This window comes from Crassostrea angulata, chromosome 3, assembly GCF_025612915.1.
Source record: "Crassostrea angulata isolate pt1a10 chromosome 3, ASM2561291v2, whole genome shotgun sequence".
Lineage (NCBI taxonomy): Eukaryota > Metazoa > Mollusca > Bivalvia > Ostreida > Ostreidae > Magallana > Magallana angulata.
In genome coordinates, this window is record NC_069113.1 from 8,358,437 (window position 1) to 8,376,328 (window position 17,892).

Sequence of the window (17,892 nt, forward strand, 5' to 3'; positions counted from 1 at the left end):
ACAAATTTTACTAAGATTTTATCCAGTTAGGTGATAAATTAGAACAACACATGCCTGCTAAATTTATACCATTATTTTCAGGGTGCCTTACACTATATATTTATAGGAGTATATCATGCTTCATGCTGATTAGTGCACAACAACAGGTATGTTGTAATGATATCAAAAGTCACCAAGATATCCTTAATATCTTATCAAATACATACACAGAAAAAAGATATTTCAAGTAATTCTTTGTTGTTGTTCTGATCAACATTAAAAGTTTCGTGAAAAATAGAAATTCATACTAAATTGATTCAATTAAAATTTGTTTATACAAGAAACCAAGCAATTTGAAGAAATTTTAATACATATAAATGTACTATTACATGTATTATATATCAGAAAACAAGCTTTTAAGAGACCAAATAAAGCTGAAAATAATCCTCCATCTACACATTAAAAATAAGCAAGAGTTGTAAAATCTGCCTTTTAAAAGCATATATTTGCAAAATTGAGTCAATCAGAAAGACAGAAATAAAACAAGCAGAACTAAACGAACTTTTAACATAAAATAAAATGACCTGAATAAAAATATATTAAAAGAGGGATGACACATGTAGATTCAAAATAATTCCTCAAATCAAAAAGTGCAAAAATTCATGGTTGCTAGAGTTGTGATATGTGTCCACACAACACAAACAATGCATCTATATATAAAGACACTGATCAAAGACACTCTGAAAACACTCTGATATTTGTCACAGTCTAGTCAGCCATCTACTGGGTTCCCTTTCCTTAACACACTGACTTTTATATTCAAACTAAGAGTTCCCTGGTTCTGAGAGAAGCCCTAGCAACCTGCAAAAAGCTGGTGACTACTACCAATCAAATGCCTACAGTTATATAGCTGTCTTTGCTCAAGTTAAAATGTTCTCACCCGTATTGGAGCTAGTAGATATTGACAACTCACACACAAAAGAGTTACTGAATTATGCAGCAAGTGTCGAAGGAATAGTAGGCTAATGAGTAGCAGTGTCATATATTATCAGGCTCTGGCTAATTGGATCAGAGGCAGACATTACCTGTCCCTGTCGCTGTCTATAGACACATTGATGTCTTTGGCAGATTTCAAACCAGGAGATATAGAATGTTGACGGTCATTGCCATAAGGATGAAGATGATCATCTGATCTTGAAAAACAATGCAGTACAATTTGTTACCATTAAAATTTTTAAGGAAGCTGCATGCAGAGATTAGTGGTTACATTTCCCTGAGATGCATACACTTAATAGCATCACAATACCATCAGAATACCCATCTATAAAATACACACTGTCAAAGGCTCAAAATTTAATTGCTGCCATGTTCTGGAAATTAATTTAATCTAAATGATGCAAAGCAGATGGCTTGCCATGAAGTTTAGAAACAGAAGAGTGAAAGCTTTATGTATGGATACTGTCAAAATTCTAACACAAAGGTTATGAATTTTCATCGTAATGCAGACAACATAGGGATCATTCAGTACAATGGCTGTATAAGCATTCATACAATGAGTAACACACAACAATACATTCCTTCTTATAACACTTAAATATCAAAAAGAAATTATTTAATCTTAAGAAAACTCCATAATACTGTTATTCAATCTATTCTCTTTCAATTGATTTCTTTCCCCCATTGTGATCAATTGATGTACACAAGTTTCATTGTGTACATTCTCCTAAATATATTTAATATTCATATCACATTAACCCCAAAAAAAGAAATCTGAATTTTCTCAAGCTAATGTCAAGGAAATTGCAAAGCACTAAATAATAATCCTTACAATCAATGAAAAGAAAAGTTTTATTTAAAATATTGAATTTAAAATGTTCGTTACATGGTCCAGTAGTTTGAACAGCCACCAAGAGTAAACAACTTGAGGTGCTACCCATTGATTGCTATAGTTTAGTCAATATTTTTGAAGTATCCAGGTGAAACAATAAGTAAACACTAGTCGTAACTGTAGTGTGATGAAAATATACTCCAAATCCAATACTTCAACTTTGATGTCATTTACAAGTATGCACTTCTGCAGATATCTCTGATGACATTTCACTAAAATAATGTAAACTAAAAATCAGGGATAAAAAAAATAACCCCTCCCCCTTCACTTCTTTTTCTCTAAAAAAATAACTGACCAAGCAAACTAAAATACAATTAAAGATGACAAGATAAGGTATTTTCAATTCAGGAAATTAGGATATATACTTCATCTGGATAAAGCTTTTGGTGAATCATGAATATATTTTCTTATTTACAAGTATAAAACATAGTTTTGAAAACAATTCACTATAGAAATAAATGACAGATCCAGATCTATTGATTCACCCTATAGCATTGCCTTGTCATGCGCAGTATTGAAATATATGTAGGTGTATCATATACAAAAGCAGCTATAGCAATAAGCATTTACAGCAGACTAAGTTTAAAAAGCATAGTATCCATGCATATAGAACCATCTTACACGGGCAACATATCAAAGTGCCATAGATCATGCTCCCGTGCACAGCAGGAGCTACCAAGAGGGAGCAGGCAGATAGGTACACTATGATAAGATGATACATGATCCCCCAGCTCTCTGCCAGAGTCCAGAGGATCCCCACTGACTGAGGAGTTCAGATGAACTATAGAGATACTGCCTTAGTAGACAACAAGGGCACATATAGGAGACAGTTATAACAGTAGAGCTGTGGTAATACCCTGATTTATAAAGCAAGCCCCACTTCCATGTTAGTCAGGAGAATAATTGGCCAGAACTTACTCCTGGCCAGATCAAGTTAATCTCTCCCTGATTACTGTTTACAGCACTGGTTGGAGAAGCTGCCTTCTCTGGGGGGACATGAATGACAGAACATTCTGTCATTGACTTGTATGCCACTTACACAACCAAAGCTGTACTTGATTTCTCAAAATTGCAAATGTTTTACACACCAAAAAAATAATTCAAACCTCAAATTATGCCAGAACATTGCAACATCATATAATCACATGAAAATGAAGTCTCAGTGTGATATAAAGGCAATGTTCTGGAACATAACTATTCTGGGTCCTTCAAATGAATTTTGCAACAAATACAGACAGACGCTAACGCACTTTTAAGCATGTAAAAAAGCTTAAGAATTTTAAAAAGAAGTAAAAAATAACAATACATTCAATAAGGGGAATCTACAACAGTACAAAAAATATAAGCATAAATCACGTCTAACTGGTTTTTTTCTCATGTAAACAACAGTAGGTAACAAAGACAATAGAATGTGTAAACATTTTTCAGCACACATTTCTGCCACTCTGTGTTCATGCAAATGGTGAGATGCAGAGGATAAATATGAAAGAGAGCCCAAGCACTTACAAGAACATCGTTGCGGTTTCAAGTGATACAAGGTGTGTAATTAAAATCAGTTAATGGGTTGCTGTTAAATAGACTCTACACTGGATTTGAAAATTAACAAAGTGCCAAATGAAGCCATCGCTTGTTACTTGGCCTGAACTGCTACAGAGGAAGGTATATTTCTGTCTTACCTTGATTTTTTATCAAGAGAATTCAGGCTGAGCACACTGAAACAAAAATATTATATCATATCCAGCCCATCACAATGATTTTAGTACAGTTAAACACCCAGCAGTTCTATTTCTCTCTTTTTTCTGTCTTTATTTTTATGAATAAAAACTACATACATATTTTTTTTTTCATTTTGACTGCAATTTTTGATGCTTTATTATGCAGCCTAGTTCTGATTTGAGCAAGTCATAAAGATATTGGCAGTTTGCTAATGTATCAAGAAAGAGAAGGTGTGATCACCGATAACACCACACAGTCAAAAGATAGTCAACTCATTATTAAAGTGAAGATGATGGTGTGGCTTCTTGGTAAAAGAAATTGAATAAAAACATGGCACAGGTTACAAAAACTGGTCTTGTTTCAGAGGAATGCTGCAGATGGTGTGTCTCAGGTGGCTATAAAAGATGTACACTTCTTGTGCAGGTTTAAGATTCACAAATCAAATTTGAGTTGTTGAGATCCATCAATCTCATCATCACCAGCCCCTGCTGGGGATCTTGAAAACCAAAGATAACTTGAGTGTTATTGACCGCATCAATTTTGATCTCACTGATAATTTTTTTGTAAGCATGTGTGCAAACAAGAAAAACTTAATATTTATGACAAATAGGTGATTTTTAGGCAATAAATGATTCTATTTCAGATGATGTTGCGGACTGATTGGAGGGTGATGTTATTTTAATTTGCATGGCGACGGGCAACAGAATGAATTATTCAAGCCAACCATGAAACTGAATTACCTCAATTTCTGTTGTTTTTCCATTTCCAGCATATGAAGTTCTTTTCCTGCAGTGGCATGTCCAGCAAAGGAACCCCTTCTCTGCTGGTGGGTCATGATCCTGATGTGATCCTACCACAAACAAATCAGATTGTACTCATACAATACATAACTTTGATGATACATTATTAAGTAACTGTGTACTGGTAATAGGAGGCCCATGGGCCATTAATCATTACATTTACCAGGTAATTTTACTCCAAATGTATGATTAATATCAACGTAAAAAATTTAATTTATTACAAAGTTTTGGATTAAATTCTGTATAGTAGTATATGGTATGTTAAAGTTTTGGTGTGAAATGTAGATTAAATCTTAAAATGATGGCTTAAGGAGGCTTATTTGTCAACCAATAACCATAAGATCTGCGATAAACTTTTCAATATGATTTTTTGGGCCATATGAACTATTATTTAGCAAAAAAAAAATCAAAATAATTTAGTTTAAGAATTTTAGTATTTTTCTATATCTTTATACAAAGTTCTTCATATAAAGGAGGTAAATTCAGCCTAACTATGGTTATGACCATCCAGTCCTCTTAACATATTTGTGTACCTGATATTAGAATAAGAATAGCTTGTAAATATATGCTGAAAGCAAAAATAAGGCTATATCGAAGTTTATACAGCGATGGATAAGCAGTTGTGTTCATGCAAGATAATAAATCAATGCCTTCTGCTAGATAACGAATTGAATTTTGTTCAATATTTATTTTATTTCTTTGCTGTGTGTGTGTGTGTGTGTGTGTGTGTCTCTCTCTCTCTCTCTCTCTCTCTCTCTCTCTCTCTCTCTCTCTCTCTCTCTCTCAGATCATTAATTGTCTAATTTATCAAGAAATTCCATGGCAAGATTTTGAAATATTGAAAAAAAAAAGAGAAAGAAATGTATGCCCCAGTAATCATTTTAAAGCAATATGAGCTGTATTTTTAGAATTTATTTTGCTGCAAAAACCTGCTAGTATGATGAAAAATATGATTTGTAAAAATCGTTAATTTTTGTCAGGGGAAATATTTCAGTTACAAGGAATATATAGCAATTTTTGTACAGGACCACAATAATTCAATTTACTCCAATTAAGGCTTCTTAATGGCTTTTCCCTTAAATACAGAGCTAACAGAAATTTAAAAACCATGATATTTTTTTCATTTTAGTAGAAAATAACATTTTCTTTAAAAAAAAATTCAACAAGAAAATTACAGCTCATATTGCTTTAAAGGAGCATTGTAGAGTAAAATAAGAATAATTACTATAATAATTGCTTTTTGATTCAACAATTTGAACAACATCAGTTCTATGTTACTTTCCCCACAACTCGTATCAGCAGTGGTTGCTTTCAGTGAAGAAACAAGACCATGGTGAACACAGCAGTTTGATAAGTACCCTCAAGGATTCCTATTTAATAGGTCTAACTTCTAGTGCATGAAGATCAATTCATTCTTATCTGAAATCCTCAAAACTGTTCTGATGAATTCATTTGTGAAATACTGCTATTCAAAAGAGTAATTGACCCCATCATGCGCCATTGTACACCGTGTCAAGCACTAGAACCTTTCCAAAGCTTAAATGCCAATACTCATTATTTAGTCATATTGAAAAAATTATTTGAATGCCCTGTACACAGTATTTCTTTGATTTTGGATGCATTAAATATACCATCTAGTTTCTCAGTTGGAGTCTTGCCTTGCATATCATGCAATTTTTACTGAAAATTCAATCTTTAGATGGAACTTTTCTATTTTGACTGAAATAATTTAACAACACATTATGCCCCAAGGTGAGAAATGTCTTTATAGTTTTGACACATTTTTATACTGATACTTTTATAACAGCCTATCATTCTCAAATTCCACCAGAAATATACATTGTACAAAATCCTGCAAAATTCAATTAAATTGCTCATAAAAATTCATTGAAAATAAAGAAAACCAAGAAACATGAAATCTAATATTATTAATGGGAAACAGAATTTAAGCTCCTAACACAGGACTAATGGCAAATACACTTCCATCTTCTAATAATTGAATTGTACTGATTATCCAGTGATTGAATTATTTCCTCTAGTTCCTTTCCATACATCTGTCTGATTGGCTTAATATTATGACTTACCATTTGCTTTGGTTCCTGAGCATCAACTTCATTTTTTTTGCTACATTTATCTCTCCACCATCCATTGTCTGTGGCATAGGCCAGGAAGACAAAAACCGGCATGTATAAAAAGGTGACCCAAGCCTCCCAGGGTTCAACTTCCCCCGGGGAGATATACTGAACAACTAGCAGCAACCAAATATAAGCCCACAATGACCAAACAGCAGTCAGCAAAAAGACTCCAAACTCCTTAATGTATTTGGCTTCTTCTCCTTTCACACTAACCACACATACTGATGTTATTATCAAAAGGTTAAATGCAGCACTTCCAATGATGGTAAATGTTCCTAAAGAGTCTTTGTCTGAATTGTCTACTCCAAGAGATCCAATAGATTCAAAAGTTGCTAGAAGAATTTCTGGAGCACTACTTCCTAGAGCCATAAGGGTAAGATTTGCAACCGTTTCATTCCATATAAACACTTGCACCTCTTTCATTTCATTTTTCTCTGGATCCCATTGTTTTACTGTTCTTTTCTTGCTGGTCAAAACTTCAATACTGTTCATGAATATATCTGAAGAGATGGCTACACCAAGGAAGAAGTAGAACATACACATCAAGTATAGGATGCCCCGGACATATTCTGACCACAGATTCTCCGCGGGTAGAAGCAGCCAGCTCTTACAGTATTCCGACTCATTTGTTGCCAGATACTCCACCACATATCCCCGGTCACCATATTCCGTTTTCAATTCGTACACCATGTTGATAGAATTTCACTTGACTTGAGAAAAGTTAGAGAGTTAAAGGAAACAAAATACCACTCTCTCTGGAAAGTTAAAAATCAATTGAATGCAGGGTAAAGCTTTCTTGAGAGAAAACTCCTTTGCAGTCCCATGAAGGTGAAGGCAAATTATACAGAAGCAACAAAGATCACTGCTGAGCGAGCAAACATGCTACCTATATATACGTGTATCTATGGTAGAAAGCTTTCAATACAGAAAATCCCTCTCCAAAACCCAAGTGTTTACTTCATCTTCTGACATATATCACCACTGTGTAAAATAAAATAAAACAATTCTCTGAGAGCTCCTGTTGAATACTGTGATAATTTCCATAAGCACTGCTAGATGCTCCCACCAACAGTGCACAGTGTATCAGGCTCTAAGCTAGATCAGTCTTCGGGCAATTAGATAATCTTATCAGATGTAAGGAGACTACGTAAGAGATCAAATAGATTTCCTGTGCAAAGGCATTGTACAGAGAACCAATCAGGCATGATGAATCTATAATATTAAATTAAAGAAGACCAATTTAACCTTTAAATATTCTGATCATAATTATAAAGAAGAGGCCTGTCCTTGTGTTGGAGTGAACAACTGCTGTAAGGAGTATTGTCAGATATAATTGAGCCATTTACACAGTCATTTAAATAGTTACAGAATACCCCTTTGTTTTTGACTTTAAAAATTTGACTGATACTGTCGACTCATCTCTTTATTCATTTAAGTGGAACAGTTTAATCAACACGTTATTATACCAAAAAAATGATAAAAGAGAGTCAATCATTACTTGGGCATCTGAATGTCATATTAAGTAAATTCTATATTTATAAGAACAGGGTGATGGTCAAAATTACACTATGACATGAATCCAATTTCCACATTTAATCTAAATGGAATCATTTTCGTGACAAGAAACCTCTCCTTGTCTCAATGCCAGCATAACTTGAACAACACTTTCATCTTTACCAATTTGCAAATGCTTAATTACATCTAATGGTTGCAAGTGTTATTGCTTTTCTAAAGTATAAGGTATTTTCTAAGGATAATGGTCATTCCATACATAAACAGAAGCAGCAATAATCTAAACTAAAAATAACACAGACAGGCAGTCTTAGAGTTTCATAGTATGAGGGTTGGGGAATAGCACATCCAAAGATAATATGTGCATATAAATGATTCTAAATGAGATTAAATCAAATTGTACTTTGCAAGTCACTACCATACACAACAATATAGGGAAAATATACTATCAGCTTTGGTTTCTTTCTGAAAAATTAAGACAATAATGACTTTTTTAAATAAATCAGATCATGAGTTATCTACATCTGCTGAAGTAAATGAAAAATTGAGTATGGGCGAATGTATTGATAAAGGTACAATATCCACCAACAGAAATGTTGTCTCCATCTTGAAGTAATGCCAAGACCTCACTGATCTTCTTTAAGATTTTCCACTGAATACACCTTCATGTTCTGCTAAATCTGTCATGCACAGAATTTTTTTGACACCTCATCAACATAAAAACAAGCATACAGGATCAGGGGAGGAGAAAGCAGAGAGGCTGAGCAATGCGATGAGATCTGTATCTGTTATCAAACAAGTTTCTCAAATGAAAGGTGGTCTTAATGTACCTCTTTCCATATGAGAGTGAAAGGTTGGTTAATTCAAGGTTACACCATCTGCATAACATTAATATATCAGCTCCTATACCGGTAACAGCCAAATGAATATCTGACATATTAGTCCAAACCTAATGACAAACATTTCAAAGTTATGAACATCTGAACTCTACTTGTTTATCATTCTTTCTTAAGATTTTCTGGCATCACTTTAGATTATTTTTTTAAATCAGGTATGCACATACTGGGGTATGTTGAAAATACATGTCGATTTATTCTCTAAAATGAAAAAAATCCCACTATCTTACTGCTGAAATTTACAGTTTACATAAATCAAGGTACTACTAAGACGGTAATAGTGGCGCAGTATTGGGCTAGATGCTCTGAAAAGGGCCGAATAACTCATGGATGTATAGAATCTTATATCAAAACTACATTTCCATCTTGTAAATACATCAATATATAAACTATTTATATAAATACTATGAAGTCATTATTTGTGCTCTTAGTCAGGGATATGAAACACACATTGAACAGTCATATTAACATGTTATTTAGTTATAGCTTCCGCGACAAAAAATTTTGTGCCAGAAACTTTATGGAGAAATATCTTTTTTATTGAGGAGTAGATATATATATATATATATATATATATATATATATATATATATATATATATATATATATATATATATATATATATATATATATATATATATAAATGATGGTTTTTCAAAAGTACATATCAATTTGGTTATGTAAGATTAAAAGTTTCATTTAATCTTACAAAAATAAATATACTCAAAACACGTGAAGACGTTTGTATCTAAGTGCTCATGGCACATGAATTAGCAAATGAATTCATAGAAAATTGAATGTCACAGATTTCCATTGCAAACATAATGGGAAATATTTACATATAACACGTACTGTTTGCGCAATCCACTGTTATTTCTGCATAACATCATTATGGGTCAAGAGGGGAAAGTAGCGCATGAATTATCTAGGTCACTACTTTTTCTATGTGCTCAAACTAACCGACTTGTGCTGAAACACACCTATTAATATTATATAGATATCGTATTAAATGAAAACAAAGTTTAGGCATAAAAAATAAACGTATCTGTATTTTGTTATCGGAAGTTTTATTCATTCATTTCTAAAAAAAAATATAACATTAATTGCGAGGGATAGATGATTTAGGGAAGAAAGGCCTGTAAACAGAATAATGTTTTTGATCGACATCGAAACGAGGTGTTCTTGAAAATTACAATCGCTATTTGTCAAAGGAGTAATTCAGTTAAATTCATTTCTGACTTTTTCACAAGCCTTGACCAAAATCGCAAACGCAATATCACAGACCTTTCGTGTCTAGTTCATTCACAGATCACGGTCAAATTTAACTCCTTGTCCTTCTCTGTCCGTTTTGTTCCGTAAAAAGAACTTAGAAATTAAAATAGCTTTCCTATATAATGTCAAAGGAAAATCATATTGCTTTTGAATATGATTCTGCGATAGAGTTTCCCCTAAAAATGCCAAAGTAGACTCTGACTCAACTTTTGTTCGTTTTGTTTTCAAATTTCCAACTGCTCTGCGACTTCAACAGAAGTGGTGCTATTCTGCCAAGCTTCAATCGTTTTTGTCTATTGTACATTTCTGTTTCACTTTGTTTTAATAAATAATAGATGTCATGTCAAAAGTAGTGTCATATTTATTTATCATGATAATCAAATACTTGCAACATTGTTGTACTATTTTTTGTTACGTCATCTTAATCGAAGTGGCTTTCTCGGTCATCACAAAAGAGGAAGTATGGAGCATTGTTAGTGTTATAATTTGCAACAAATGTAAATATAAGAAATAAGGTATCATTTTTGGATGTATATCGGGATATAAATACGGGTTGGTACGTGATCAAATCTTCCATAAAGCCCTTTGGGCTCTATGGGATTTGATCATGTGACCAACCCATATTTATATCCCGATATACATCCAAAAATGATACCTTATTTCTTAAATATACACTGAATGTAAATACATGGCAATGTTTGCCTCATCAACAATAAAAATATGTAACTGACGGATTAACTAGAATAGTAGTATAGTATTATATATTAAATATTGAAAATTTTGTTTAATTAAATCATGAATGTTGTGAAATGATTGTATTGAATTTGTATTCAGAAAATGTAAAGCTGTGAAATGGTGATGTATTACTTTACAAATTGAATGAAAGGGACAGTCTCTGTTTGAATACCTTCTCTTATGAAAATGGCATTAAAATGTATAGTTTATTTTCAATCACGCTTTTCAATGCAATAAATTATACGTGGCTTATTTCTAAAACTGGCGAATGATTTGATCTGACAATTCTCAAGATTTCATACAAGCAATGTGAAAATAAATTGGATGTAAAATGGTTAGATGGATTCTCTCATATGTAAAAAATAAAATAGAATTCTGCTCATTTTTTTTTTATCAATGTATTAATTATGATTTACCTGAGATCCTTCTTCATCCTCCACCTTTTTCTTTTTGCAGCACTTGCATCCATAATCCACTAAATATGCATGGAGAACAAATATTGGCATATAGGCCAGGGTCACCCAAGCCTCCCATGGCTCAATTTCCCCAGGACTAGAATAATTCACTACAATCAACATCCAAATGTAGGCCCAAATAGACCATCCAGCAGTAACAAAGAACACAGCAAATTCATTAATCCTTTTGATATCTGGGGTGGGGACACTCACAATACATATAGATGTAATAATTAATAAATTAAATGCAGCACTTCCTATAATAGTGAAAGTTCCTAAAGAATCTTCGACAACCTCTTGACCTAATTTGAGGGCAGTCTCTCCTAATGCTAGAATGATTTCGGGAGCGCTGCTACCTAGGGCCATCAGAGTCAAGTTGGCCACAGTCTCATTCCAAACTAAGACTTCCCTTTCCACTGTTTCTTTCTTTTCTGCATCATACACCATTATTTTCTTCTTCTTGCTGGTTATGGTTTCAATACTTGCCATGAAAATGTCCGATGCTATGGCCACACCCAGAAAGAAATACACAAGAGCTACGATGTACAGGAAACCCCTGAGAGCTGCGGGCCAAAGATTTTCAGCTGGAAGTAGTATCCAGCTTTTACACTGGTCTGTTCCATTGTCCAGGTTCTCCACCACATAGCCGTTGCTGTAGTAGCTAAAGTGGCTGATTGACATTGTGGCTTATTTAAAGTTGCTTAAACTTTTGGTATCCTGAAAAATATACAAAATGGATGCACAATAAGAATTGAATAAGAAGATACTGTAAACTTATTACATTTGAATGTGTTACAGTGTGTGTTTTATTTAGCATTTTGACTGATATCTGCTTCTGCAAAATCAAATGCCATGCATATATGTATATGTGTATTTGGGAACATTCAAATCCATACGAACTCGCTGAAACATCCTTTTACCACCAATCATTATGCACGCAAAATATCATACATTTACAGATATCAATTATACACTGTATAAACTGTCAAATTTTGTTAACTTGACTCCATGGGACCAAGAAAAAACTTCAAAGATATCAAAGGATTCTAATATTGAGCTTAAAAAACTAAAAGAATTCAGATTTCCAATGCAAACATAAGGGGAAATATACACTGAATGTAAATATATGGCAATGTTTGCCTCATCAACAATAAAAATATGTAACTGATGGATTAACTAGAATAGTAGTATAGTAAAACAAAATTAAAGGTAATTTAAAATAGAAAATACCAAAGAACTATATATGACATTAGTCAAATTAGGCCCCCAAATTTCGCTATTTTTAAAATGATTCAGGTACATTAACTTGTTGTGTTATTTTATAAAAGAGTTGATATGAAATATGTTTTTCACCTATTTATTTGATTTATATGCACTCACTGGCAGTATATGACGTCAGAAGTGACGCTATTTTTATAATTCAATCAAAATCAACCAAAAATTGACATTTTTCTTATCTTTTTTCGAATGGGAAATATAGAGCGACTCTTTGAACAAGAACGAACTTTATGTCAATTATAACTATTGGAAAGATACATCTTTGGTGAAAATATTTTGTTTGTTCAAGTAGTCGCTCAATGTTTCCTAAAAGAAAAACTGCCTCAAAACAAGCCGTTTTATGCTAAAAATGTGAAAATGGCGGGAAAAGGTAAACTTTATGATGTCATATTTTTAAATTGGGGGCACTAAAATCAAAATGAAAATGATGAAAAAACTTCAAATGTATATTTGTACAAATAAAACAAAGACTTACAGTAAAATGACAATGTTCATTTTGGGGGGCCATTTTAGGCTCAAACCATATATAGTCCTTTAAGATCATAAAGACAAGGTCATACAAGGTCAATATGACATCTTGCTTAAAGGGGCATGGTCACAATTTTGGTCAAATTCTTTTTTATGTTTTTGTTATTTACAATGCTTTAAAATGCATTTCTAATGATCAAATGAAATTTGAGAGTCATTCGTAGAGTTATAAGCAAGATACGGGGCTCACAATTCTTTGTCATGTAAACAAGGCTCATGCCCTGTTTTTGTTTCAATTTACCAGCAAAAACTCTTTTTCCAGCTTATTTGTCTATCTTTTTATTTTTTTTAAGCATAGATAAACAGTTCCTAACGTTTAACAAATTTGTTTTAGGTTTAAAACTGAAATTTTTACTTCAACGTTCAAAATGTAAACAAACACTTTGTTTACATAGGGAAGAATTTCAAGCTCTGTAACTCCCTTATAACTCAACAAATGACACTCAAATTTTGGTTGCCTTTTAAAAATGCCTTTCTGAAGCATTGTAAATATTAAATCCGGAAAAATAATTTTTGACCAAAATACTGACCATGCCCCTTTAATGCTTTTTGCATTTTTTTTTTAAAATTCATAGTTTTTTATAATTTGACCTTAAATGTACATGTACCACACTTTTTCTATATCTAAATCATGTTAAAGGGTCTTGCATTTGAATTCAAAATTATAAAAAATTGTTTCTTGAAATATTAAAAAGTCCTGACAAAGATTTTGTATGCACCAAACTAAGATCGATTTTGAAGATGTTAAAAGTTGGAACTTTTTTGGACACAAGTAATCATAAATAAATATCAGAAAATGTGAAAGCATATGGTCAACTGAATTAAACAAAGTTTAGAAGCTATACATATATGCATTTGCAAATATAATCCAATTAGTTCTTGGCAATCCAGTAAAACAAATCAAGCTCACTGTCCTGTTCAAGATGTTACTACAAAAGGGGTTACCTAGTGTATCAAAGCTTGGTTTGTGGCAACACAATTATTAGAGAATCCAACAGCATTTGGGGAACACATGAAAACAAACAGAAAGAATTCTTAATAGATTATTAGAACATATTGCCAACTAATTGAATCCTGGCTTAATAAAACAAGTTTCTTGATAACCAGGACACCACACTGTGACAGCAGTCAACATAATAGAGAGAAGCATCGCTCAATTAAAACACAGAAAACTTAATAGATTTGCACTAACAGTACTTCAAAGCTTGATTATCAGAAATCATTTAACAAATTCATCAAAATAGATAAAAGTACACATATCCATTAAGACATAATTTAAACATGGTACTATGGTATGAAATGATATATCCTGCTCTCATTTATATAATTACCTACATGGAAACCCAGAGTACTTATTGTATTATTGTACATGCATGGAAACATGGCTTATTAGAATTGTTACTTCCTATTCACAACACCCTATGTGCTGTATATATGTACTATACAATGAATGTTTACAACTACAACAACCTTTCCTGTTACTGTCAGTGAGCTGATGGGGCAGAGACTACCTATACGTACAGTGGTTTTCCTACTACATACCATATTCCACACAAATCACAATATTAATTTTTCATATTTCCGCTTGCATTTATCAATGCATCAGTAACAGGTGAAAAAAACTTCACCAGCTCATAATGGAATGTCCAAAGAAGATCAATACTGGACATAACAAGGGGATTTGAACTCCAGCCCTAACAAAAAAACAACTCAGTTTAGTTAGCTCTGCTAACAGATGCTTCCCAAACCAAAACATATTTAAAGAAAGTAAAATAAGTGAAAGTTCTTTTCATTTCTTCAGCTCTGAATGTTATGTCTGACCAACTGAACTTATAATTTAATTATCTCTCTTCTATACATTTTTCACCAAAAGATCTAAGTAAAATAATGTATCTACAGACACGGGCTTTTCAAGAACATTATGGCAATATTTTGTACTTTTTAAGATATAATGCTGCATCAGTCATTGTTAAGAAAATCACATAAATCTACTCTTACCAAAATCATTGAAATTTTAAACTCCAGATTAATTTATTCCAATCGTTTACAATAAAGTTTTCTATTCATCACCCTGTAGATTCCATAAAATCAAGAAAAGGATCACTTTCAGCACTGAGCCATTTGAAGACAAGTAACTTGTAAATCCTCTCAGTAGTGTCCTTGGCACAAAGAGGAGGGATCATTGGATGGAGGCCTGTCAAAGTTTCCATCCTATTGATTAAAATCTAATATATATTCCTACAGCAGAAGAGGAGACAATCTGCTCAATATACTCATTCATGCAACTAACTGCTCATTTCCTAGCATTTTTTTCACCCTTGTCTTGATTGTTTAATTAGGCCTGAAGACTACATGGAAATTGATTTACCTTCCGTATCTGCTACCAGAAGAGTCTCATTTCACAACTCCTGAAGGTTTTTACACCAAAACCTTGTTGCAAAACCTACAACTGCTTGATCTAGTGCTTAGTGCCTAATTGGTGTCTGATTTGAAAATTGGTTCCATTTCTTTAAGCAAAGTGCTTTCGAAAAGGAAATTAACAAACCAGCATTAATCAATATAAGCCTATATCTACAAACACTGGCACCCATATCCAAGCAATGCTTCAAACATGGCTTAAAATCAATTTCTTCCAGTACAAATATACTGTGTACATGCAAGTTTTCTTCAAAGTCTTTGGCTGGTTAAAGTTTTTCAACAAATTGAACAAAGAACTAGAGATTTTCTTTAGGGTCCAATGCCAACAATGGTGTGTCCTGATGCTGCACAATATCGAATAAAATTTTGTATTTCTTGATAAAAGTTACCAAATCTCCAATCAGAAGCTCCTGCATATTGTCTATCATACACTTAGATGTATATTAAACTAAGTTTGATAAATACCCTTGATGTCAGGTTAATGCGCTTTATTGGGCTACTTGTTAAAGAGAAACCCTTGATATTATTTTAAAGACATAATGATCAATTTCAACATTCAAATTTACAGGGGGGGGGGGGGTTTATCATTTTGTTAGAAAGGAAACTTTCTTAATAACTCTGAAAAATAAATGAATTTTACTAATATTCATAGGAACTTAGATCCATAAACATTTGAAACTTTATATAGCGAGAGGAATTCCAAAAAATATCAAACCTCCAAAACTTTTGAAAGTATATCAACTGTTTTACTCAATTTTTTATTATATCTAAATACCAGTATTATGATATACTAGTATTGTTGAAAGGATATTTTGATGAGTGAACTGCATGCAAATCATTCATAGCCATTGTTGTGTATGTTATTAATATTTGTGTTGATTTAATGAATTACTCAACACCCACAATTCTGGCCCCGCCGTCACCAACTTTCGTCAAGTCAATACTCAGCCTCAAGTCTGAGTTTTTACCTCAAGTTTATGCACTTTTCTTTTAAGGATTTGAGTTGAGGATTGAGTTGAGTGATTTGAAAAGTTTGGTGGTGGTGGAGCCTGATGTTTTATTATTACCAACTTTCCCCATGCCATAATGTTGTATTTCTGAATAAGATACTAGTATGTACTGATACAGAAAAGCTTCTGGGAGTTCAGGAGATTCTACACTGAGGTACGTGCAACATTTTGCAGTAAGTAAACTTTCTTAAAATTTGAATTTTAGGTAAAAAAAAAAAAATTGGAAAAAAATTAAATTGCAATAAAAATTTAACATTTTTCAAACAAGTTAGCATGTACAATGTATATGTAAAAAAAAAAAAAAACTTTTCAGATTATCTATTCCCTCTCTATACCAGTACTCAATATTCTGATTTTTCGATTTTACAAAGCTTTGATTAGTATCCTATAGTATGGATTGTGTATTAAACTAGAAAAAAGTGGCCTTTCATTTTCCGGCTTGGAAAATTAAAGACACAGGCATTATTTCAATGATCCACAAGAAATAAAAGAAACCCAAATTATCTAATTCCAGGGAGATATATCACGTACCATTAAACAGATTGGCAATCAATGTGTAACAGTATTTTTGATGCATTAATAATGCACATTATTCCACAGCAGTCTCCATATACTGAAATAATTAATCATCAACAATGTAAATGACATTTTTCCTGAACATTTTTCTAATTCAATCAAATTCACTTCATGCTGAACATCACAAAAGAAAATTAAATCCTGAAATGCCAATGGAAGAAATCCAAGACTTGTGTGCCTCAATCATTTTCCAAATGAAACAAAGTATTATGGGATTCTCTTTAGTTGCATCATTAATCTCCAAGTAAGTTTGACGAAAATAACAGACAGGTTTTGATTTGAACAGCAGAAAGTCTACTACATTGTATCAACCTTTGCCTATATCAGTTCAACATGTTCAGGACCTGTACAGCAGGAATAGATAATACATATTTGATGAGATTTCCAAAGAAGCTCACATAAAAGAAACCAATTGTGATTGGTGGCAGTGTGATCAATGGCCTCAAATCACCTCAAACTGCCCACTTAATCTAGCAGGTAATGAATTGTGACTTTGCCCTCGATTTATGACAGCGACAAATAAATCTAAGTCTTCTTTTAAAATGATCACAGGTAAGAGCATATTGCTAAATCATATCACTTTCATAAACTTATCAAGTCTTTTATTAAACTGACCGATTTTAAAAAGAATTTGTTCTTAAAGAAATTCTGTTTTCATCACATGTATATTAAAATTACATGTAAATAATCCATT

The 17,892-nt window shown here is 32.7% G+C and overlaps 1 protein-coding gene across 14 annotated transcripts in view; it reads right to left on the bottom strand.

Annotated features, from left to right (window-relative positions):
- Positions 1-17,892, bottom strand: part of LOC128175294 (sodium/calcium exchanger 2-like) — a 50,801-nt gene that overhangs the window by 12,929 nt on the left and 19,980 nt on the right. For 3 of the 14 annotated variants that reach the window (XM_052840813.1, XM_052840814.1, XM_052840812.1), the window contains 4 exons: positions 11,350-12,105; positions 4,324-4,433; positions 3,544-3,579; positions 1,065-1,172 (listed from right to left, as the gene is read on the bottom strand). In XM_052840813.1, coding sequence (XP_052696773.1) covers positions 1,065-1,172; positions 3,544-3,579; positions 4,324-4,433; positions 11,350-12,069 — 974 coding nt within the window. In that variant the 5' untranslated portion in view covers positions 12,070-12,105. Of the gene's footprint in view, positions 1-1,064; positions 1,173-3,543; positions 3,580-4,323; positions 4,434-6,467; positions 7,653-11,349; positions 12,106-15,192; positions 15,332-17,892 lie in introns of those variants that run through there. The other 11 variants (XM_052840816.1, XM_052840810.1, XM_052840811.1 and 8 more) reach the window with 11 other exon arrangements.